General features: G+C 46.2%; 3 protein-coding genes across 6 annotated transcripts in view; 1 reads left to right on the top strand and 2 right to left on the bottom strand.

The window, feature by feature from the left end:
* Positions 1–1452, bottom strand: part of Papss1 (3'-phosphoadenosine 5'-phosphosulfate synthase 1) — a 119902-nt gene extending 118450 nt beyond the window's left edge. The window contains exon 1 of one of the 2 annotated variants that reach the window (XM_006970368.4): positions 1339–1452. The gene's annotated coding sequence lies outside the window, so the exon portion shown is untranslated. The remainder of the gene's footprint in view (positions 1–1338) is intronic. The other variant, XM_076574984.1, reaches the window with a different exon arrangement.
* A 5517-nt stretch (positions 1453–6969) lies between these two features.
* Positions 6970–24731, bottom strand: LOC107400846 (uncharacterized). The gene is made up of 3 exons (XM_076575333.1): positions 23720–24731; positions 21450–21728; positions 6970–19789 (listed from the first exon to the last, which is right to left on the bottom strand). The coding sequence occupies exon 1, from the start codon at positions 24729–24731 to the stop codon at positions 23925–23927; it is 807 nt and encodes a 268-aa protein (XP_076431448.1). The 3' UTR covers positions 6970–19789; positions 21450–21728; positions 23720–23924.
* The window catches only part of Sgms2 (sphingomyelin synthase 2), an 86937-nt gene continuing 85777 nt past the window's right edge, over positions 24051–25210 (top strand). Inside the window, exon 1 of one of the 3 annotated variants that reach the window (XM_015992888.3) lies at positions 24051–24188. The gene's annotated coding sequence lies outside the window, so the exon portion shown is untranslated. Of the gene's footprint in view, positions 24189–24445; positions 24586–24725; positions 25103–25210 lie in introns of those variants that run through there. The other 2 variants (XM_015992882.3, XM_076574995.1) reach the window with 2 other exon arrangements.

The raw sequence follows: 25210 nt of genomic DNA, 5'->3' as shown, positions 1-25210 counted from the left end.
ACCCTTTTCGCAGAGGTAACCAGAACAAATGGCACCCTCTTAATGCCGGTTACTTCATGCAGGTTGAGCTGTGGTCGAATGAAATATTCAGTAGCATTAAGGAAGAACGTGTTACTTTGGAACTGTAAGTTTGGATGAGCCATCTGAGGCAGCATGGGAACACAATGGTGCTGTAGTGCAGCTGAGGTTCAGATGTTAAAGACTATCTACTCTACAGGTTATTATGGGATGCTCTCTAGCTAACAAAATCCTATTGAAATCTCTACCATGCAACTCACAGTATGATATTTATTGAACTCTTTGACTACATTACATGTATTTGAAAAGTTAAAACTACAGGATGGCCTTGGGCAGTGGTGGCACATGCCTTTAATCCCAGCACTCAGGAGGCAGAGGCAGGCAGATCTCTATGAGTTCAAGGCCAGCCTGGGCTACAGAGTGAGTTCCAGGAAAGGCACAAAGCTACACAGAGAAACCCTGTCTTGAAAAACCAAAAAAAAAAAAAAAAAACAAAACAACAACAACAACAACAAAAAAAAAAAAACCCTACAGGATGATCATTGTTTTGTTAACATATGGCTAAGAACTTCATTAAGTTATTCAATAAAGAGTCATTAAATCTGTACAGTGTGCCAGCCACCTTGCTGCGGTAGGTATTGATGCTACAGTGATGGAAAGGTCTCCCTTCCTGCCTTTAAGGTGTTCTCAGTCTACTTCTTCATCTGTGTCTCAGGCTTCCACTGAGTGCCTTGCAAATCATGTATCACTGAAAGCTTCCTGAGTGAGCCAATAAACAGACTAGAGAATCAAGAAAAAGAAGCTTACTGAACAACTATTTAAAGATCCAGTCAGACCAGAGGACACTGGGCCAGAAAGCAAGAGGTGGTGTGTCTGTCTGCACCTCTCTGCCTTTCTGTCTGTCTCTCTTAGTCTCTCTGTGTCCCTGTGTCTGTCTCTGTGTCTCTGTCTCTGTGTCTCTCTTTCTGTCTCTGTCTCTGTCTCTAACAAGGTTTCACTTTGTAGCCCTGCATGGCCTGGAATTCACTATGCAGACTATGCTAGATTCAGACTCACAGAGATCTGCCTACCTCTGCCTACTGAATGTTTGGGTTAATGGTATGTGCCACCACCACCACCACCACCACCTCTCTAATTTTCTTTCTTTTCTTCTCTTTCTTCTTGTTCTTTCAAGTCTTTCTTTCTTTCTTTTAGACAGGGTCTTGTTATGCTATTCAGGCCAGCATTATAGATATGCACCATCAAACCTGGAGCACGATTGTTATCGCTCTTCTTTGAGTTTAGGAAACAGAACATACCTAGTCTTTGCCCCATGCCTACCTTTTGACACCACTCAGCATCCAGGACTTGCCATTTTCCAGTTGATATACCATCCCCCTTGCTCTTTCTTCTGTCCTTTAAGGAACAAAATGGCCAGAGCAGCACAAGGACCAGCTGCTTTGGTTTAATAAAGAACTAATTAACTAGGACTTCTCAGCTCCCCAAGCAGGTCACATGATCAGTTGGCATCAGATTCTAATTGAATAACCTTCTAATATATAATTTTCTTTGAGTTTAGTAGACCATGACTGTGCTTCAAGGGTCTCAGAAACAGGGCACCTTGTGAACATTACAATGCAGCAAAAAGGCATTCTCTTCCAGCTTGGTTAGGGTTACTATTGCTGTGATGAAACTTGGGGAGCAAAGGGTCTACTTCACTCACAGTTCCATAGAGCAGTTTGTCATCAAAGGCAGTGAGGGCAGGAACCTGGAGACAGGGCTGACACAGAGGCCATGGAGGGGTGCTGCTTACTGGCTTGCTCCCCATAGCTTGATCAGCCTGCTTTCCTATAAACCCCAGGACCACCAGCCCAGGGATGGTACCACCCACCATGGGCTGAGTCTTCCTCCATCAATCACTAAGAAAATGCCCTATAATCAGATCTTAAGTCAGTTTCTCAATTTCTCAGTCTCCTTTCAGATAACTCTAGGTTGTGTCAAGTTGACACAAAACTAGGCAGCACACCTTCTCTGTCTTGAGTGGTGGCACCAGAGCGGTGTATGGCTCCCTGTTAGCAACAGCCCAACGAGTCACAAGGAGTCTAGAGGGAGACTTTTAGGAGACTGTTTAGCAGGATCCCTGGAAACAGTCCTTGAGTACCTGGCATGAGACACCACTTCCATGTGGGGAAGCTGGGTTTGTCGATGGAAACTGTAAAGAAAGTGCCAGTTAGTGCAAAAGAACGGGGCTTCAAGGGACTTGTCACCAAGCCTCATGACCTGAGTTCAATCCTCAAGACCCACAAAGTGGAAAGAGAGAACGGACTCCTGCATGTTGTCCTCTGACCTACACACACACACACACACACACACACACACACACACACACACATACACACACACCCCAAAAAAAGTTAAAAAAAAAAAGAGAGGAAAGAAGGAAAAAAGAAAGAAAGGAAGGAAAGAAGGAAGGAAGGGAGGGAGGGAGGGAGGGAGGGAGGGAGGGAGGGAGGAAAAAAAGAATGGGAAACTGGAGAGAGCTTGGTGGTTTGGAGCACTTTTTCTCTTGCAGAGAACCCAAGTTCTAGTCCCTACACCCACATGGTGGCTCACAACCACATGTAACTCCAGTTCCAGAAGATCTGCTGCCCCCTTTTGAACTCTACAGCACCAGATATACACATGGTGGATATACATGCAGGAAAAACACTCATACATATACAATAAATTAAATAAATCTAAAAACTAATTAAAAGAAAAAGGATGGCCAACATACTGTCACATCTCTGAGTACAGATGATCGGCCTGGGTATTTTTGTTTCTGTGTTTGAAACAATCGTGGTGCATAAAACATACAACTTTCAAGACTGAATTTGTGTATACCAGGAAAGTCACGAATCAACTCTTTGGTTGATCCATCTACTTAACTAAAAATTCCACCACAAAGTCATAGGCAGAAAACTAAGCAACAAAGTTGCCTGTGGACCAGTTTACCTCCTGAGAGGTGATAATGTAGGATTTATAATCTAGGATAACAGGATGTGTGGTGGAGGGTAGCAATTCCAAAGGTGATAAGTAGTGCTGGGGGAGAACTTAGCCAATCTGCTCTCTGGACAAAGAGGGAAAGACAGTCCCTTCCCCAACCCACACACACCCCTCCCCCGCTCCCATGGAACCCTGTGGTTACCAGTGTGGAAATTGAGAACACAGGAAATTATTCTTGTCATGCCCATAAAAACAGAGCCAAGAGGTCTCAGGGGGAAATGTTCCTGGTCACAAATGACTGTTTCAGGAACTTCTAGAGCCTGCTTTATCTTCTTACTATATTTTCTCTTCTTAACAACTGTCAATGAACTGCCAACTGTGACCCTAAACTTTACACAGTCCTTGCTATGTTCTCTAGCCAGAGTTTGCCAGATCCCTAAGACAACCTGCATAAACTTCTCTTTCCTAGTAAAGCCTCAACTTGACTTCCGTTCTCCAGGCCTCTGTACGCATGTTCCACATTACATTCCCAGTTTTTCCTTCTCAAATGAAAGTTCCTCTATCGGAGGTTCTGCTCTGAACTTGTGTTTGAGAAATACATACCTTAGAGATAGATTCTCCTGCCTGTGGCCCTCACCGATCAAGGTCATGTAAATATTCAACCAGGCTAGCTTTTCTTCATTCATGAAGGTGTCAAGCTTGCTCGGCCAGAGGATATCTCTTTTTATTTCTTCCTTTCTTTTGTTTTAAGGTTTATTTATTTATTTTTATTTAATGTGGGTAGGTGTTTTGCCTGAATGAATTTCTGTGGTGTCTGTGGAAGCCAGAAGAGGGCACTGGACTCCTTTACTGGACTTTTAGGTGGTTATTAGCCATCGTATGTGTGATAGGAATTGAACCTGGATCCTCTGCAAGAGCAGACAGTGCTCTTAGCTGCTGGGCCATCTCTCCATGATTGTAAGTGTGTGTGTGTGTGTGTGTGTGTGTGTGTGTGTGTGTGTGTGTGTGTGTGTGTTATGTGTGAGTAATTGTGCATGTGGAAACCAGAAGACAACCTCAAGTGTCATCCTCAGGAATGTCATTCACTTTCTTTGAGACCGGGTCTCTCACTGGCCAAGAGCTCACCAATTAGGCTAGGGTGGCTTATTAGCAAGGCCCAAGGATCTGCCTGTCTCAGCTCTGGAAATAGAAGTATGTGTTGCTGCGCCCCATTTCTCACAGGGGTCCTGGGGATCTGAACTCAGGTACCCAGGCTTGCATGATAAGCACCTTACCAACTGAGCCATCTCTCAGCCTCCTCCACTGTTGCTTAAGATAGTATCTTTGCTTCGTGTACCACTCCATTTTTTTTTCAATATTAAATATTCACTCCTCTCTCCAAAATCTTAATTGAAAATCTAAGTACATGTTGTCATACATTAGCTGCTAACAGCTAGCTATTTCTAAGACCAGTGAGAACGCTGACAACAACAAAGTTCAGGCCTGAAAGGACCAACTCCCTAGGGGATGGCCAACTGGAGGTGGCCCCACGTGCACCAAGGAGCACTCTGGTTCCTGGTGTCTAGGTAACCAGGTTTATCAGTGCACACAGGTACACATTTGGGCCCAGGAGAGACAGAATACTCCAACAGACCATTTTAAGGCAGGACCTCTAGCAGTTCCAAAGAGCTAATTGGCCCCACAGCCACCACTGGGTGATGTTTTGGGAATGGGGCAGCCTATTTCTAACTCCTCATCTTCAAGAGGGAGGTGTGGGTAATCTCTAAATTCCAACCCTTGGAGAAAAGGAAGAGCTAGAAATAATCTGGACATGCTTGGCTTCTGTGTCTTCTCCCCCAGGAAAGCAAAAATGATGCCCTGCCTGGCAATGAGGAAAGATGGAATAGTGCTTATCTTTAGCTCCCTGGCTCCTCCTTTTAGAGGGCATGTTTCCAGGATATTATGAGTTGAACTATGTTCTCCTAAAAGGGATATGTTGAAGTCCTAACCCCCGAACATCTCAGAATATAATGACATTGGAAATACTGTGGTGTGGTTTGGATGGTTCCAAATCCTGTATGACTGATGTTCTTACAAAATGAAAACATTTGGACACAGACCCAGGCATGACTAGAGGGCAGGCAGCGTGCAGACGTAGAGAGAACACAATACAATGGTGGAAGCAGCAATTAGGGCGATGTGGCCACAAGCCGAAGGCTATTTGGGGCTCCCAGAGGTGAGGCTGGAAGGGCTAGAGGAGAAGCAGTGCCCTAGAGGCTTCTGAGGGACATGGCCCTGCAGAGGCTTACCTTCAGGCTTCTGTCTAGCCCCTGGAACTATGAGCCCATAAATTGCTGTTACACTCAGCCCTAGCAAGCTAACCCACAAGATAACCGGTCTTTCTGCCCAGTACCACCTTCTCCTGCAGTGGTGCTGGCCTGGTACCAGCGAGATGGCTGGGCAGGGGAAAGCATTTGCTCAACAAGCCTCGCAGACTGAGTCCTCTCCCTGAAAGCCATGGTGGAAAAAAAGAAGTGATTCTGGAAGGATGTTCTCTGACTGTGGGACGCATGTATGCGTGCACACATACCCAATAACAACCACAACAATAATAATAGCTATTATTACACATAAAGGTTTTAAATTAAAAAAGCAAAAAAAGCCCGGTGTGTTTCTCCACATGTAATCACCGAGAGTGTTGAGTTGGAAGGGTGTGAAGTGGCCGTGAGGGCTGGGAAGTGATGAGACTTCGCTTCTCTCCACAGATTTTATCGAAAGCAACGCCAAAAGTTTGGTCAGTATCCTATTTCTCGGTTGTTTCTAGATTAGGGCAGAGATGGGAGCGGGAGGGGAGCTGGTTTTCCAACATAAACCTCCAAACCAGACTGAGGTACACAGTGCTTGCATTAACACTTCGTCTTCCTACCAGCCCCGTAATAAGGTGTCTCCTCCCCATTGACTGAGGTACCCAAGCATTCAACTCACAAGACACAGCACCCAGCATGCCGAGTCCAAGTAACAAGAGCCAAATCACTTCCGCGTGGACTCAGAGCAAACCAGTAATGAAGCCAGGTGCTTCATTCAAGAGAAGCAGTTGGAGGAGCACCTGCTGGAACCACATGGCATTGACATGAGGCAGCACGCACATTCATGCTAGATCAAGGTCACTGCCATCTCACCTGTTAAGCTGAAATGCCGCTACTGTCCGGACAGGTGAACACGCTTTATTGGGCACCTGACCTGCACTGGTAGGTTAGTTCAGTGATAAATAAGTGATGACTTCTGCCTGGGGAGAGACACTGCCACCTCCTGCTCTTGGGTCTATTTTGTAAAGCCAGAAGCTTAGGCATGAAGTTATTTTCTGACTGAGCCAGGAACAAGGAAAGCTGAGGGTCCTTGCCCACCATGGGATACTGCCACTTAGAGGTGGCATTCCAGGGAATGAGCGGCTACATGGGACTCCGCGGTCAAAGACATGAAAAGAACTTGCTACAAAAACAAGATAAAACCTCCTCTTCCATCCCCACCACCCCACCCCCTCACCCCGAGTCTCCTCAGACCCCTGACATTGCCATGTGCTTTGTGGGTTTTCCTTCAGGACGTGGAACAGAGCATGTGGCCTCAGGGCTCTTTATAAGGAGCAAGGAGCTGGTCTCAGGACAAGTCTCCCAAGGGACACTGGCTAAGAAACGTGGAGAGAATACCTTGGGAGGTAGTCTAACATATGCTACATATGACTTTCTGCTCCGTACCACCTCTCCTGCAATCATGCTGGCCTGGTACCAGAGACATGGCTCAGCAGGGGAAAGCATTTGCTGAACAAACCTCACAAACTGAGTCCTATCCCTGGAACCCACGGAGGAAAAAAAGAAGTAACTCTGGAAAGCTGTTCTCTGACTCCCACAAGAGTGTGTGTGTGTGTGTGTGTGTGTGTGAGTACATATACATGTAATCTGGTCAGGATACTCAGATTTCCTTTTTTTTTCTTCTTCTTCTTTCTGTCTTTGCTTTGTCTTTTGAGACCAGGTCTGATGTAGCCCAGGCCTTGAACTCCCTATGTATTCAAGGCTGGTCTTGATCTCCATGCCTCTGTCTCCCACATGTTGGGATGACAAGCATGACCCACAACTCCCAGCCCATCTGTGTTCACTTCCCAGGCCGAGCTCTCCTGTCTACCTTCTCTCTCTACGGTAATGTAGACCTCGTGATCCTCTTGTAATTTTCTCCGACATGGGGCCCACGGGGCCGCAGCAGCAGGTACTACAGCCTCAATCACCAGGATCTCTGAATACTGATTATTTCTCAGAAATAGACCAATTCTTAGCCAGGTATTGCTCCAGGGTCTACATGATGCCCTCAGATACGCCGTGTGACCATCGATGTTCCACAGATTATCAGGACTGCAGTGTTCCTTCTAGAAGGTTAATGTTTCCCTTGCTGGAGGGAAGTACAACCACTTCTTAATAAATCACAAGGTACAAAATCCTTCGCCACCAGATCACCTGACCTTCAGCTATCTCAAAATAATCCATCAGAAATGACTCTGCTGTTGGGGGAGGGGGAGTCCCCCACACTCTACCTAATCCACCATCACAGTTTTGCAGTGCGACATGGCATGACTCTTTTAGAGCTATGGGATGTGATAAGTTAAATGAGTAATAAATATAGTCTTTATTCAGCACAGCCATTCTCCTTGACTGTTTTCCTCCTGGAACATTACAGGACAGGCAGACACACAGAGGGGGTCACTTTTGTAGTATTATTTTTTTCTGAGTAGAGAACCTAGGTAAATAGTCTCAAGAAAAATTAATTCCAAATAAGAGAGCTTAGCCTTTCACTTCACTAATGATTTTTTATTTTTCATTCTCGGCCTTCAGTGCTCCGACCCCACACTCTCTTTAAACAAGCAGGAAAATGAATAAACATTCACAATAAGACATGTGTGTGTTGGGTAAATTTTTCCTAAGATAGGGTCTCATTAGGTTGTCTACCTTGAACTCGTGATTCTCCTGCCTCATCCTGCCCAGGAGCTGGGAGCACAGGTGTGGTCCACAGCCCCCAACAGCATGTGTTTCTTCATCCAGGGAAGCAAAGGTAAGCTCAGGCTCCAAAGACAAGAGACATTTCCTGGGAAACATGGATGTGGGGGTCATAAAAGGATCTGGAAAGGGTGTGAGTCAGAACCTGCCTAGCCTAGAAGAATGTTCCATCTGAAGCTATGAACAAGTCCAACCACAGACAGCTCCAACGGTGCACTTCTCACATCTCCCAACACTGTAGCTTCAAATCCTTAACTGCCATACCATAGCTTGTTCCCTGCAGTACTTAAAAGGGCCCCATTGACCATGACTGGGTCCAATCTTATAACCACTGTGCCCACTAAGGATCTTCTAAATCTCTCCCTGATAACCATGTCCCAAACTCACACTTCCTAAGGATGAAATGCAGGCTTTCCTAGCTTCGGGGCTTCTGTGGTGCAGCCTGAATTCCATTCCCTCAGTAACTAAAGTCAGTGAGTTTCTACTTAGACCTATTGCTCTCACCGATGGCTGGACATTGGAATCATTTGGGGAGCTTCTGAAAAATCATTGTATCAGGGACCCCCAGAGAGTCTATCTAACTGGATCAGTTCGGAGTGAAGTTTAGACCATGGGACTCTAAGGCTCTATAGCGATCTAATGCATGGGCAAGTGAGTCACCATTTCTGCAGGAATGAGAGAGCCAGGAATGCAGAAAGGGTGTATGTTCCAGTAAATTCAAATTCACTGTGATGCCAGGGCTACACAGTCACACGGTCCCTCTCTCTCTCTCTCTCACACACACGCACGCACACACACACACACACACACACACACACACACACACACTACAGCTCCACCCTCAGGTTCACATACACACACACACAAACACACACTACAGCTCCACTCTCAGGTGTACACACACACACACACACACACACACACACACACACACTACAGCTCCACCCTCAGGTTCACATACACACACACACAAACACACACTACAGCTCCACTCTCAGGTTCACACACACACACACACACACACACACACACACACTACAGCTCCACCCTCAGGTTCACATACACACACACACACAAACACACACTACAGCTCCACTCTCAGGTTCACACACACACACACACACACACACACACACACACACACACACACACTACAGCTCCACCCTCAGGTTGGCCTTCAGCATTGGCAGTTTTATCTCCTGTCAGCTCCCTTTCTCCTTTTGGACAGTAGATATTCAAATCTTTCTCTCAGACCCCTAACCAGATCCTGCCTTTTCCAAGCTGATGATTCAACCTCCTCTGAATTATCAAAGAAAATAGCAGGTGGAGGCATGAAGCCCCTGGGTGTTCTTCCTCCCTACTTTATCAGCACGTGCCATTTACCTCCGTTCCATCTCTTCTTTCATTCTCTCCCTTTTCCATTTTCCACACTTAACTCCAGAACCTGCCTCTGAACTGTGTTTAGAAGCAGTCTGCCCTCCATCGCTTCACTGATGTCTTCTGGAAGAGTTTTCTACGGTGACAGCCAGCACCTCTGTCTCTCCATTTGACCCTCCGGAGCTGCAATTAGATGTCCACACCATCGCCCTAAAGCAATGCTTCCCAACTTTCCTGCATGGCACCCACAGCTGAGTGCTCTTCTTTAGCATCCTGAGACAGCGCAAAAGGTCACCTAGCACCCCCTGCCCCATCAGGCACGGAGGCTCAGCTTTAACCCCTCTGTGATTGTTCATGGCTGCCCAGCCTGTCTTGGCAGTCCAGATGGGGAAGCCTGCACTGAACTGCTTTGGCAAGGGAAACCAGGGGTCTCGGTGACAAGTGGGGACACCTTCTCTACTGTCTGTTTCTGCTTTTAGGCAGACTTTATTGAGCATGAAGAATCCTTAGTTGATAATATCGGTCAAGCTCATTTGGAATTGGAGGCCAGAAGGTAGGTAGAAGCAGACTACTTTGTGTTTTGCTGTCTTCTTAATTAAACTCTAGTTGTTTAGGAGAGCTCTTCTATCGAAGGCAATGTCTGGGAATCTATAGTCAGATTATGTTACCAGAGAAAGTAACCACTGTGGGCAAAGGAGCCTAGAGCTCTCACTGGCTAAGCAACTGGTGAGTGGTGATACCCAAACAATAATTTACATAAGGCCATGCCTAGCAGCATGCGCCTGTAATCCTGATATTTACAACGTAGACACAGGAGGAGCAGAGTGTAAGGTTATCCTCACTGACAGTGAATTTAGGGCTAGCTTGGGCTAAGTGAGACCCTGCCTTTAAAAAATACCTTTTTTTTTTAATTGCCACACCCCTAGGATAAGTCATAAATGAATTCTAAGTAAGATAGATCCTGGACACAGATAGTTGTCTGGATGTTTTGGGGGAGGAGTCTTCTGAGGAGTTCATGTATCACAAATCTTATGATGACCTGGGCTCTGTGTGTGTGTATGTGAGTGTGTGTGTATGTGTGTGTGTATGTGTCTGTCTGTCTGTCTGTCTGTGTATCATGTTGGAATGGAGTTGGTAAAGCCTGCACAGCCTCTTATCTTACTTTGACGATGGCTTTTTGTTTCTTCCCTAATTGGCACTTACTAAAAAGAAAATATTTGGACAGAAAGCCATTTTCTCACCAAAATAAGAGGATAAACGCTAACAACGTGGCCACAGCTGTGTGTCTAGCAGTTGGTGTGGTGAGAGACAGCCTGGCTGAGGTGCACCCTGAGGTCATGGTCTCCTCTATTTTCCCCTTGTCTGTTTTTGTGTTGGAGATGCCCAAGTGGCTGCCTCAGCGATGCACACGCTGCTCTACTGCAGATCCCAGAGAGCGACAAGCCCCAGAGCTGACGGGCTATTTAACTAACACTTGTCCCTCCTGAGTCCCCCAGGCTGGACACTTAGCCTTCACCAGCACCATCCCCTGAATTTCCTCTTCCTTAGGCCTCTAGAGAGGACAGTGGGGAGGGCAGGAGGACTGAGAAGAAGTGGAGAACTTCAATTCTCCCTTCTGCTGTAGTTCTGTATGGCTACTACACTCTTCACTTCAGATAGCCTAGCTCTCCCGATCCCATAGTTCCAACCTCCCTGTCCCTGGAATTTTCCCTCGCTCCCCTTCAAGTGTAGAGGTGAGAATGACTTCCCAGCATCTATGGAATGCCAATTTCTAACATTTATTCTGGTCTCTTTGAAGACATGTAAATAGGATCTGCATTAAACTCACTTTGGCCAGGCGGTGGTGGCGCACGCCTTTAATCCCAGCCCTTGGGAGGCAGAGACAGGCTGATCTCTGTGAGTTCAAAGCCAGCCTGGTCTACAAAGCAAGTTCCAGGAAAGGAGCAAAGCTACACAGAGAAACCCTGTCTCGAAAAACAAAAACAAACAAACAAACAAAAACCTCATTTTGGTTAAATTGAATATGAATTTTTCTCCTGCCATGATCCTGACTATATGAGTACACTTATTTCAGTAATCCTAAGCACCACTGTTAGCCTAGAATTTTCTTATCCTCTCCTGTTTATATGGTTGTCTACAGCTTAAATTACTTACCATGTAGGAGAGGCAGTGGGAAGCCAGAAATTAGCCTGTTGAGATTACCAAAGAAGTTAAAACCAATGGGGCTGGAGAGATGGCTCAGAGGTTAAGAGCATTGACTGTTCTTCCAGAGGTCCTGAGTTCAATTCCCAGCACCCATGTGGTGGCCAAAACCATCTGTAATGAGATCTGGTGCCCTCTTCTGTGTACATAATAAATAAATAAATCTTAAAAAAAAAAAAGTTAAAACCAATGAAAAGCAGACTGGTATGTTGCCCATAGCTTGGGGTAGGTGTGGGGGTTGGGGGTGAAGATGACAAAACTTTGAAAACAAATACATTAAAACATGATCACATGGGGGTTGGGGATGTAGCTCAGTGGTAGAGCACTTGCCTAGCAAGCACAGGCCCTGGGTTTGATCCTCAGCTCCAAAAAAAAAAAAAAAGTATAAAACATGATCACATTATGATAATTGTAATCCTTATTATTTATCTTATTTTTTCAATTGTATTGGAAACCCTGATTACAAGAATATGTTCTCGCCCTTTCTCTCCCTTTTAAAACTCAGCATATGGTGGCTACTTGCTATATGCCTGTAGGACTGATGCCTTCACAAGTGCGTGAAAAGTACAGATAGTCACATGTAAATAGTAAGTAGGCTGCTACTAAAAACACTTAAATATAAAGTATGAAAGTAAAGGTAGTTCTTTCCTTTGAGTTTAACTAGAAGAAAAGTAAATATATCAAATAAAGTCAGACAAAGGAAGACAGCCAAAACTAAAAGAAGGACAAGATTAGTTGTCCCCAAGAACCAACGGAAGAGGCTGGGGGATGGCTGGGTAGGTAAGGGACTTGCAATGTGAGCTTGAGGACCCGAGTTTGCATCCCCAGAGCCCACAGAAGGTAAACATTTGTGAATCTGTGGTCCCAGTGCATCTGTGGAGAGATGGGAGGGAGAAACAGGAGACTCGTGGGACCGTACGCTCCATTCATCCTGGTGTACCGTATACAGTGGCAAACAAGGGAAACAGTGAAGCCTGTCACCTGGGATTGTGCAGTGGGTGGAGCATGGGATTGAGAGATTAAATTGAAAACATTGAATTTTAAGAGCATAAAAGAAAATACTTTTAAAAGGATGATAGACAACTGCTTTCTTCTGAATCTATAAGCACTTGACACTAAATACCAAACACAAACTAGGGAGCCATAGAAGCTTAATTCAAGAAGACATGTATAGATATGATAAATGAGTTAATGGCCCCTGAAAGGCTCTGGATTCTTTTCAGCAACACCATTAGTATAAATGCAAGGTGTTGTTCCACGCTGAATTTATAGACCATATTTGTGACACAGACTGTAATGGCCACTGTTTGAAAACACAGGAAGGGCTAAGACGGCTGAAGAGGCTGCAGAGAAGGCAAAGACTTAACCCGTTATTACTCACCCTTTATCGACTTTTTATCCACGATCATATTTAAGTACAGTACTAGGAAGCTGTAAAGATAATTGATGGAGGATTTATGACATGCTTGAGGCCATCGCCTGGACTCCTTCTTACGGAAAGCACAGCACTGTGTAATTATTACCACCCCTTCATTACAGAACCAGTGTGGATGCACAGACCAACTTGGCACACTTCTCATTAGGCATTTCCACTTCAGCTACGAGTGGGACCCTCAGGTCTGGGTGTCTACGTTAGAATCTTCCAGGAAGGCCGTCCATCTTCACACACTTTTAAAAAAGCCTGCTTTAATTTGCACCTTTTAGGAAAGGTGTGTTGACAGAGGGTGGAGGGAGGTCATCAATCGTGGCGTAATAAACTCTGTGGAGGAAGGGTACGTGTGAGAATTTCTAGTTGAGACAAAGCTAGGGAAATGACTAGAAACCAGCTCTGAAGCAAAGAGGAGAATCCTGGCAGGCTGTCCTCAGGAGCCTTACGGGATTTGCTCTCCTGGTGCACACAGCAGGATCTGAAGGCTGACTTCAGTTTTATAGCTGGAGACGCCGCTGTGCCAGGTGACTGGCCTCCTATAGACAGACTTACAACTAGTAACAGAAGCCTCTGAGAAACATGAGCTGCAAGGGATTGCCCCGTCAGTAGAGTGCTTGCCTTGCAAGCATTGTAGACTTAGCGTTGTTGCTGGAGAGCTTCTCTCCAGGTTCCACCAATCCCCGCAGTCCCATAATCCATGTATAAAATAATCACTCAGTTATATCACTTATAAACTGTATGGCCGTGGCAGGCTTTTTGCTAACTGTTCTTTTATCTTAAATTAACCCATTTCTATAAATCTATACCTTGCCACATGGCTGGTGGCTTACCAGAGTCTTTACATGCTGCTTGTCCTGGCGGTGGCTGCAGTGTCTCTCCTCCTTCTTCCTGTTTCCCCAATTCTCCTCTCTCTTTGTCCCGCCTATACTTCCTGCCTGGTCACTGGCCATCAGTGTTTTATTTATATAGAGTGATATTCACAGCACTTCCCCTTTTCTTCTTTTTTTAAAAAGGAAGGTTTTAACTTTAACATAGTAAAATTACATATAACAAAACAATTATCAAGCAAGAATTACAGTTACAATATTAAAGATGTCCTATCTATCATATATTTGTGAGTTTAAGGTTTTATGTCTAACTTATCTTTTATCATAACTGAGGAAATTACAACTATCTAGTCTTTAACCACATCAAAGACCTGAGAAGGAACATAATGGTACTTGAGAAATGGTAGATGGATGCAAGCAACTTTTGGGAATCTTGCAAGAGTAGACCAAGACAGCTGGCAGCCTGGACAGTCACCTAATGTTTCTCAGCATTGTTGGTGCATTTAAATTGGCTACAGGCCTAGAGTATCTGACAGACCATTTTCAGAAGCAGGAATTCTGAAAGACCATCTTACCCTGTCTTGGCAGAGTACAGTAGTCACTTTCATTGTGTCCCGCTTGTCCAGGAAGGACAGCACTGCATTCGTACTGTCAGCCATCAAGGCAAGGGCAGTTCTTTGCCTAGTAGGCCATTTTGTGCCAAGAAGACAAACTTCCAAATGGAAATGTCTTAGAAGCCCAACATTCTCTCGGGATCAAATTGGTGCAGCCAGGAGCAATTGTGTCTCATGTCAACAGAATTCTAAGTTATTTAAAGGCCATATTCTCTAGGTCTATGAAGTGTTTGAAGATTACCTATCTATCTGAAATATATCTATGTATACCTAGAAGACTTAACTAACATGGTTACAAATATGATTATCATAAATGACTAATTATTAATCTATTTTTAATTATCCATTACAATTTTAAATGAGTTACATAAACATAATACCTCAAACAAGAATAAAATATATATATATATACAGTATAACAAAAATAACTTCAAGTTTGTATCAATAAACTAAAATTTATACCAATGTAAAACATTTTAAACAAGTTGTTCTTTAAAAGTAGGTTGATTAATCTATCCTTTTATCTTATCATCTCTATATCCTCCTATATATCTATATCATATCCCCTTTACTTTTTTAGAAAGAGATCACATTTATTATCAACCTGTTTTAAATAAAAATATTGGTTTTTCTCTGTCCCACACCAGAGGGCTCTTGGCACCATTTGTTGCTGGAGAGCTTCTCTCCAGGTTCCACCAATCCCTGCAGTCCCACAATCCATGTATAAAATAATCACTCACTTATATTACTTATAAACTGTATGGCTGTGGCAGGCTTCTTGCTAACTGTTCTTATATCTTAAATTAACCCATTTCTATAAATCTATACCTTGCCACGTGGCTGGTGGCTTACCGGCATCTTTACATGTTGCTTGTCCTGGCGGTGGCTGCAGTGTCTCTCCCTCCTTCTTCCTGTTTCCCCAATTCTCCTCTTTCTTTGTCCCACCTATACTTCCTGCCTGGTCACTGGCCATCAGTGTTTTATTTATATAGAGTGATATCCACAGCATAGCGTGATTCCCAGAGTCCACATCAGAAAATCTAGGCATGGCGATGGACACTTGTAACCCCAGCACTGGGGAAGAGGACACAGGAGGATTCTCCTGGGCTCCCTGGTCACCTAGTCTAGCATAGCTCCAGGCCAAGGAGAGACCCTACCTCCAAAGAGGTGCACAGCATTCCTGAGGATGACAGCTGGAGTCCTTTGCTGGCCTCTCTACAAATGTGTACCATACACACATGCACGAGCATGCTAACACCTTGAAAAATAATTCTCTTAAAAAAAATCAGAATATGACTATTTAACTGGTTAGTGACTTCTCGTCCTCTAGCCTAGAGTTTATACCAGTGATTGTCAAACAGAAAACCATCAACAGTGGGGTGGTGGGGGTGACCTTCAGTCTTTAGGAGAGGGTTGGAAAGTCCCTCTCAAGAAGGCATGGCCCCTGATGGAAATCATGGTTAATGTTTATTTAGCATGGTATAATTTGCCACATTGACAGTCAAAAAGGTAGAGGATCATTATTTTAGGTGAAAACTTTCCAGAGTGTTCTTCGTGTAAGAGTCATCTTGGGTACTTCCCTAGACCAGTGCTTGGACTCTCTCCTCTAAAGATTCATTAAAGTCACAGATGGACTTCATGATAAGTCCGAGGAAACCAGCAAGTTCAGACAATGCTGTCTCAGATTAACCTTCCCAGGAATCATGTCATTATCAAAATATGGCCTCCTTTGCTCCTGCTGAATGGAAGGAGGCATGTTTCCCCCACCATCCTACAGTAGGCTCTAAAGGGGGTCTGCCCTGTGCCATAGGAACTCCATACTCTTCTGCTGTAGTGGAAGTGAGACCATCCAAAAAGAGCAATTTGTTAGTCAATCACAGAGACCCATTTCCTCCTCAATCACTGGGGTTCAGCCAGCCAGAGTCCCCTGAGTAAGGCGATGTGTACCACCCTCTACCCTAACCACTCCTGCCCTCTCCTCAGCTATGAGCAATCACAGTGGACCCCAGGCTTCCTCTTCTGATAAATAGGGAGTGGAGCCCCGACTTCTGCCCTATTGGAATCAATTGCACTCTTTCTCTTCTCCCAGAAGTGGCTCCTGATAATCCCCATGATACTTGTCCTTCACTACCAAGCATATCAAAGTACACAAGGTTAGTGGTCCTTGGATCCTGAGGGAAGAGTGACAAACAGATTAGTCATAGCAGTTTGGCCTCTGAATGAAATAGGAAATAGAAAATGATCCTCCTTGAGACAGTGTTCCTCCACTTATGCTAAGTCTGTCTCCACTTTGGTCCCACAGGACTCCCACCTGTTGGAGTGGGAGTTGGTTTCAGGCTGCTGGTTCCAGAGAAGTCAGGAATAACTTCTGGAAGTCCCTCTCCAATGCCACTGTCCTAGTTAGAGTTACTACTGCTATGATGAAACATCATGATCAAAAGCAAGTTAGGGAGGAAAAGGTTTATCTGGCTTACACTTCCACATTGTAGTCCATCACTGAAGGAAGTTGGGATAGGCACTTAAGCAGGGCTGGAACCTGGGAACAGGAGCTGATGCAGAAGCCATGGAGGACTGCTGCTTCCTGGCTTGCTCGACATGGCTTGATCAGCCTGCTTTCTTATAGAACTCAAGACCACCAGCCCAGGGGTGGCACCACCCACAATGCACTGGGCCCTCATCAATTACTAATTAAGAAAATGCCCCACAGGCAGATCTTATGGAGGCATTTTCTCAATTGAGGTTCCATCATTTCAGAGGACTCTAGCTTGTGTCAAGTTGACATAAAACTAGCCAGCACACACACTCACAGGCTTCTCCTACATACCCCCTTCACCCACTATTTCCATACTGTTAGAACCAATTTTTGCTGGCCATAAACCACTCCACCCATTGCTCCCACACCCTTCTGGTGTATCCTCCAAGATCCTATCTCACAATCACAAGCTTTCTCATCTCATTATACCCGTGATCTGTGGTCCAGATTAATCTCGCTCCCCTTTAAGTTGCTTTTGTTGGAATATTTTAACATGGCAACAGGAAAAGCAACCAGGACAGGGGTGTTATGGTAAAATGTCACAGATGAAGTGGCTTAATCAACTAAAATTTGTTTTCAAACATTGGGTGCTAGACGTCTTAGATTGAGGCTTCTCTCCTGCACTTGTGAGTGTTCCTCTTAGGACTACATCCTCTGTGGTCTTTCCTCCATGCGCACCCATCCCTGTTAACTCTGTAGGTTCCCATGCCCTCTGCCTATAAGAATGCCACCAGCTAGGCGCCCCTAACAGCCTCACTAAACCTCCCCTAGAAAGGCATTGCCTTCAAACACACACAGGACCGTCCCTTCAGGGCCCTGCTTACTCTTTCTGACTTTACAGTAGCTCAAAATCAATCTGCACAACTCAGAAAACATACTTCTTCAATAAGGATCATTTCCCGAGCCAGCAATACGTAACGTGATCCTCGTTTCTGAAACCAGGCGGCAGCCGCCCATCGCAGCAGCTCCCAGATAGCCATGAGATTATAATGGCCACCGGCCAGCGATGCACAGGGTACTACTATACCGTTAGGCTGTCAGTTTTAGTAGGTAAGTGTTTTAAATGCATTTTTACTTGTATTTTCAGACGACGATGGGTTATCAGATAAGGCCCTAATGAGCCAAGGAAGAGCTGTGTGGTCACATTCTGGTGTCTGGGGCAAGGGCTTCACTATGTAAATTGGGGGGAATCACAACTCATCCCATAACAACGACCTAAGCAAAGGCAATGTTCCTGCTCCCCAACTCCTCCTTGTTGTGTTCCCATTGGCTCCCCCCTCACTCCGCTGTTATTTCTCCCCATACCTTCCTTTCTCATTCCCTCCCTCCCTTCAGCATTCCACCGTTTTTTTGCCTGTTTTTTTGTTTTGTTTTTTTGACAAAGGGTCTCCAGGAGCCCACACTACCCTTGCATTTGCTATGTAGCAAAAATGACCTTGAACTCCTAATCCTCCAGCCTCCACCTGCTGGGATTACAAGAGTGTGTAAAATCACCCAGTTTATGCAGGCCTGGGGATCAAACCCAAGGCCTTGTGAATGTCAGGCAAGCGCCTTCCCAACTCAGCTACACCCCCAGCCCTCATTCCATCCAATTCAGAACCTTTTCATCATCTCCAAAAAACCTGTGCTCATTAGCAGTCACTCCTCATTTTCCATCAGCCGCATTGTATAAATTTATCTTAGAAATGCACTCACATTCCTTATTGATCAGTCGACAGGAGGTCTCCACATTGAATCGGGATTCCACTCAATCACGGCCCAGCCAAGACCTCGGTGTCGCCAAGTCTGAGAATCATCTTCGTCCGACACTGTTTATTCTCCTTGTTCTCTCAGGAACATCTTCCTCGGAAGGAGGCTCTTCCTGGGCTCCCTGACATACCTTCCAGCTTTCATCTCTCCGTGGATATGTATTTTAGCCTCGTCTGCCGTGGGCCCCTCTTGCCTCACTTGTAACATTTGGTTCTCCTGTGGACCTCCTCTCACTCCTTCCAGTATGTCATTTCCACCCCCAGGGACATTCATTGCTATTATTTGCTGACTGTTGTTAGATGTATATCTCTACCTCATGCTTCTTTTCTGAGTCCCAGACGAATACCAACTTCTCGGTGTGACATCTCCGGTCACACACTTCGAACTTCAAATACATCATCCCCCCCTCACAATGTGGGCTACTCAGCATCCCCTGCCTGGCACCAGCACCCTGTAAGTGCTCAGACAAGAGGAGGAGCCCCGCTGGCTCCATCTCTCCATCCGACTGATTGGCAGTTGCTGTCCATTTCCTTTCAAGACCACTCGTGTTCCCCGCTGCCATCCCCGCTGCCATCGCTGCTGGATGGTGGCAAGGCTTCACTGCTCTCATTCTGCCCGCCCCCCATCCTCTCCAGTCAGGAAGTGACATGGGTGGTAACACCAGCAAAAGGTGGTACACAGCCTCTGTGTTTCTTTTCTGAACGCCCGAAATACAGTTACTCAATACGCAACCATTTTAGTCACAGTGTAGCAGGTTCTGACTATAAAGATCATCCAATAATAAATAATAAACAGAAGGATGCAAAACAATTGCCCTAAGCATTCTCAAGTGAAGAACTAAACTACCAGGTTTAGAGAGACTCAGCACGAGGCGATTGAAAGCGCAAGCATTTTCACGTACCAAAGAGCCGCTAACATGATCCCAAGAACAGGACGGATGGTGTACAGATCAAATTCCCAAGGTGAGATGGATACGGTGGTCAGTCTTCTCCTCATTTTCTGTTGCACCGTCACATGGCGTTCTGATTCTTTTCCTTTGGTTCACCAATCAGCCGACTCTATTGACAAGATCCAGGTTGGTTACATGTTGTAGAAAGTGTACAATACAAAATCCACAAGAAAGTTCTCCCCTTCGGCGGTGGTGGCGCATACCTTTAATCTCAGTACTTGGGGAGGCAGAGCCAGGCGGATCTCTGTGAGTTTGAGGCTACAGAGTTCCAGGACAGGATCCAAAGCTACAGCGAAACCCTGTCTCGACAAACAAAAAAACCAAAACAAAACAAAGTTCTCCCCATCATTGTCTGCCCTCTCTTTCCTTAGTCCCCACCCAAATACTCATTATCATGATTTAGTCAAAACAGGGCTCAGAGCCATCTGATGTTTTTAGTAACTTAAAATAACCCCATTTAACTTTCTAAATTACATTTATTTAGTGTATGTGTGGTGTGTTGTGTTGTGTTGTGTTGTGTTGTGTGTGTATGTAGCATAGGGCACATGTGGAGGTCAGAGGGCAACTCGTTCCTTCCACTATGTGATGTGAGAGCCCACAGAGGTGTGTATATATATCGATTTATTAAGGGATGGGATGGGGAAACAGGCTCACTGATACAAAGCAAGGTGGACGTGCTGCGGGTCCGCTGCTGATCCAGCTTCTGTTCTCCTCAAGGCCAGTGGGGACCAACAAGCCACTCCCTGCCGCCTGACCCAGTCTGCTCACCCCAAGAGAGAGTGTCACCCCTTCTCTCTCTCCTACTAAGCAGTCAAGTACCGCAAGACAAGAGGCTTGTACCCCAAAACTATTGGCAGAATGAATTCCCACAACTATGTGAATCCCAGGGATTGACCTCATTATCTGGCCAGGAGCAAGAATCTTTATTTACTAAGCTATCTCACCAGGCTTTAGAGTTTTTTGTTTTTGTTTTTAACTCCATCCCACTTTCTAAAGTGGCCTCACTATTTACCCCCTCAGAACAATGTACAAGGTAGAACTATATTATCCCCCCCCCCCTCATTGGTTATGTGACATTCCATAACACAGAATTTTCTTCTTATTGTTCCTGTTTGTGCATTCCTTTATTCCCTTAATAATTACTCCAGGCCGAATACATGACATGAGGGAAGTCACAAAAGACACTTCCACAAACATCCTCATATAATTAAAAAAAAGAAAAAAGGAAGAAAAAACCTTTTCCTATTGCTTAGGCACGCTTAGAAAGGACATAGGGTGATCCTTAGATAAACAACCAAGTGGAAACTCGATAAAATTTACTGGTTAAATACCTGACTTCAGGTATAGTAAAAGCAGATTAAAAAGAAGATAAGTACTATAGATGTATTTTTTTCCTGCCTCAATCAGTTTGTTTTATCAAACCAAAGAAATATTTGTAGACGCTGATTTACAGTGTGGTGCAGCTTAGAAAAGGCAACCGACATGAACCATTACCTACAAGCTGTCCTTCCCCTATCTTCTTCCGAAACAGGGTCTCCGAGTGCAGTCCAGGCTGGCTCTGACCTCCTGGTCCTCTTATGTAATCCTACTCAGGACTTGGATTACAAGTATGTACCACCACACCCAGCCCTACCAAACAAACCCTACCACACCTTTCTCTCAGAGACACCGATCCCCTACCCCCACCCCACCCCACCCCCCTGTGGGAGGCCTCCAGCTCACAAATCTAGTAAACACTTTATCACTGAGCTTGATTTCCAGCTCCTTACCCTCCTTTAGAAAGATCATCAACATCCTTTATGTTTAAAGAGTTATTTATTTTTATGTGAATGGGTGTTTTGCCTGGTGCCTATGGAGGCCAGAAGAGGGTGTCGGGTCCCCTGGAACTGGAGTCACAGATGGTTGTTGGCCCACCTTACAGGTGCTGGGAACGGAACCTGGGTCCTCTGTTAAAGCAGCCAGTGCTCTTAACCTCTAAGCCATCTCTCCAGCCCAAACAAGCAACATTTTTGAAAGTTGATAAACCATGATTTAGTTAACTTGATGCACTGCAAGAAAAGGTAAATTGAAAGAAAGAAAAAGAAGTCACCTCTTTGGTGTCAAGTCATTGTCAAAACATAGGAGGCATTGAGACAAACAATCCGCTTTCTTTTTAAAAGTTCGTTTGTTTTTATGTGTACGAGTGTTTGCCCTCGTGTATATCTGTGCGTCATTCATATGCAGGGCCCACAGAAGCCAGAAGAGGCCACTGGAGCCCCTAGGGCTGGAGTTACAGACAGTTGTGAGCTGCCGTGTGGGTGCTGGGAACTGAACCCCTCTTCTTCTCCGTAAGAGCAGCCAGGGCTCACTCTTCACTGCTGAGCCATCTCGCCAGCTGCACACTTCGCGGTTTTTTTAGTCTGTGAGTATCACAGAGAAACTACACAACGCTCATTCATAAATACACTCTTACTCCTTTGTCTTTTTTTTTTTTTTTCAAGACAGGGTTTCTCTGTGTAGCTTTGCGCCTTTCCTGGATCTCACTCTGTAGACCAGGCTGGCCTTGGACTCACAGAGATCTACCTGGCTCTGCCTCCTGAGTGCTGGGATTAAAGGCGTGCGCCACCACCACCCGGCTGTCTTTGTTTTTAAATCTTTTAGAGTCAGGGTCTCATGTAGCCCAGGTTGGCCTGAAGTCCCTATCTATGGAGGAGTTTGGTCTTGAAGTCTGCTCCTTCTGACTCTGCCTCTCAAGAGCTAGGATTATGGGGGTGTCCCACCACATCCAGCTTTATTTTTTGGAAGAGTCAAGACAGGACAGCCACCTGAAGCACAAGGGGACCGGATGTCCCAAGCTGCCCATTAGACAGCCTTGCGCACAGCGGCCCATGAAGAATTCAAACCCTGCAACAGTGCACACAGGACTCAAGGCTTTGGGGCTTTCAAAACTTCATCCAGGTACATAGTTCAAAAAACCCCAGCATGTCATTTTTTCTGAGTTCTGTAGAAATGTTTACGTATCCCTACCTCCCTGTTGTACAGATATTTGAGCCATGAAGTAGGGAGTCGGTCACCCAAATTCACCTACATAGAATCCGGACCCTCTGTGTCACCCATGGATCAGGCACTAAGCTTCTGCATTACTTCTGTGGTTGTCCAGAAAAAAAAAAAATTGTTGGTTCAAATTTCCATTTACTCGGACAGCATGCTAGCAAACCAATCCATTTCTATTGCCTTCTGGGCAAAATGCCTGGGCTTTGTAAATGTAAAAAGGAACTCCTTATTGAAAAGGAAAAATAAACCCAAGGAAAAGAAAGTTCATTGCTGATGCTCTTTTCTGGATTCCTAGCTTCCTGGGGCTTAAAAACAAGCGCTTTCTCCACAACAATGATGTCTAGCCTGTGGTTAATTGCGGGAACATCTCATTTAAACTTCTCTATTGTGACATCATCTCAGAGCTGTCAGCCTGGGACCTCCCTCACATGAGTTCTACTATGCTACCATTAGGTTTAATGATTATTGACACAAATGATATCCACACTAAATACCAGAAATGTTTACAATTATTTTTGTTGATTATATGTTAATCTCCATAGGGCAGTCTGTGCAATCCTACACAGATGCACCCCAAACACGAAGGGAAGTAGATACTGTCATAAAAAAAAAAAAAAGCATTTATATCAGTTAAACTCATTAAAGGTTCAGCCGGTTCCCTGGATTCCTAGTTAGACCCTCTTCTCGAGACCACGGTTGACTTTGAAAACTATCACCAGGTGTGGAAATGGTAACTCCAGGGAAATGCCAAGCTTTGACCAATTTTAGTCAGAGACAACCCTTCCTACAACCTAACTGCCGAGGTCATCAGAGAAACCGCTTATAGCCACTTGTGCCCCCAAGGCAACAGAAACGCACAAGTCCATTTAAGTAGAGAGTCACTCTTTCAGTGATCATTCTGGTTCCGGTTTCTCGTCCTTGCCAAAACGCAATTCACCTAACGGGGCAAATGACAAGGTGGTTAGCATCATTAGCCTCATTAGGAGCAAGCACCCTTCCAGCTCACCTAGAGGTGCCACCAGGCGCGGTGACTAACCTCGCCGAGCGGTCTTGTGATGTTTGGAAACCCACCTCCTTGACCTAGGCGGGGCACCACCCCTTGAGTCAGCGCGGGTGCCCCCGACCCGCACACGTCGCAGTCGGGAAGCAGTTTCCGAAACCCGAGGAGGTGCGGAGGTGGCTTATCCCTTCCCGAGCCCCACCCCTGAAAGTTACTGGGAGCGGCACCCAGAGAACTTTCCCAGATCGATCCCCGCCCGCGTTCGGGGAGGTCTGCCCGGCTCTGCGCTCTCAGCCTGCGGCCCGGAGCCACCTCGTGCTGCCTGCCAAGCCCCTCCTTCGCTGCATCTTCTAGGGCCGCAGAGGGGAGGGTCGGCTAGAATCGCCTCCCGAAGAAGTCGCACCGGTTTTTCGTGCTCGGCTGGACGCCGGGAAGAGACACGACCGCGGGAGCCCGCGGGAGCTTCGGGCCCGGGGTGAGTCACGGCTGGGAGCAGGGGAGGGCAAGCGAGAGTGCGAGAATGAATGATGTCAGGAGCGCGCAGGGCACGGGCTGGGGAGGGAGGGAGGGAAGGAGGGAGGGCGCGGGATGGAGAGGGAGGGAGGGAGGGAGGGAGGGCGCGAGCTGGGGAGGGCGGGCCCGCGGTAAACAGAGCTGCGCGCTGCCCCGGGCTCCGCCGGCCGGAGACCCCGCCCTCGGCGCCGCTGGAGCCGCCCGGAGCCCGGTTCGCTGCAGCGCGGGGACTGCGGCCTGGGGCGGAGCGGCTTCTAAAGCCAGCGAGACCCGCGCAAAGTTTGCAGCTCTCGGGCCCGGTCCCCTGGGTCCTCCGCGCCCAGCGAGCGCCCCCGGCGTGCGAGCACCGGCTGCGAGCGGTGAGCGCCGGGCCGGGAGGAGGATGGGCTGCGGGCTGCGCGTCCTGCGGAGCGCGTGGGGGACGTGGCTCCAGCGGGGACGTGGCTCTGACCGCCACCGCCTCCCCCAGGCCGCCCCGCCCCGGGCATCCTTCCTCAGTGTTCATCTGCTGGGGGTCAGCTGGTGGCTGTCTCTCCTCCCAGCCTGCTGCTCATTCATTTGTAACCCATTTTCGGGTACTTGGTGGTGGCGTTGAAATGGCACAGGTTAAACCGTTGATTGTACAGTGCCACTCTGGAGGTCAGGGTTGAAGTTCAGGTGGCGAAGGAGAGACTGTCACTTGCTGAAGATCTGTGCACAAGACCAGCTCCGGGCTGCCCAAGGGGACCTCTCTGCCTTTGGCGTTCAGACCCGCGCCCCTCGACCAAGGGAGGGGGTTTGTCAGCACAGAGAGGTGGGAGTGGACCTACCCCGTCACAATCTGTGGGTCCGGTGATCGTTCCGTCTCAAAAGCAAATACTTCAAATGTTATTTCCTGTAAGCTTTTATTAATACGCCGTTCCTCTATTTCAAGACCTGCTTATTCTAAAATGACCTTAAAATAATTTTGACATGTTTTTGAAATTCTGGAGAGGTTCAACTCTA

The sequence above is a fragment of the Peromyscus maniculatus genome, chromosome 6, assembly GCF_049852395.1.
Source record: "Peromyscus maniculatus bairdii isolate BWxNUB_F1_BW_parent chromosome 6, HU_Pman_BW_mat_3.1, whole genome shotgun sequence".
Lineage (NCBI taxonomy): Eukaryota > Metazoa > Chordata > Mammalia > Rodentia > Cricetidae > Peromyscus > Peromyscus maniculatus.
This window is presented reverse-complemented; position numbering and strand designations above follow the sequence as displayed.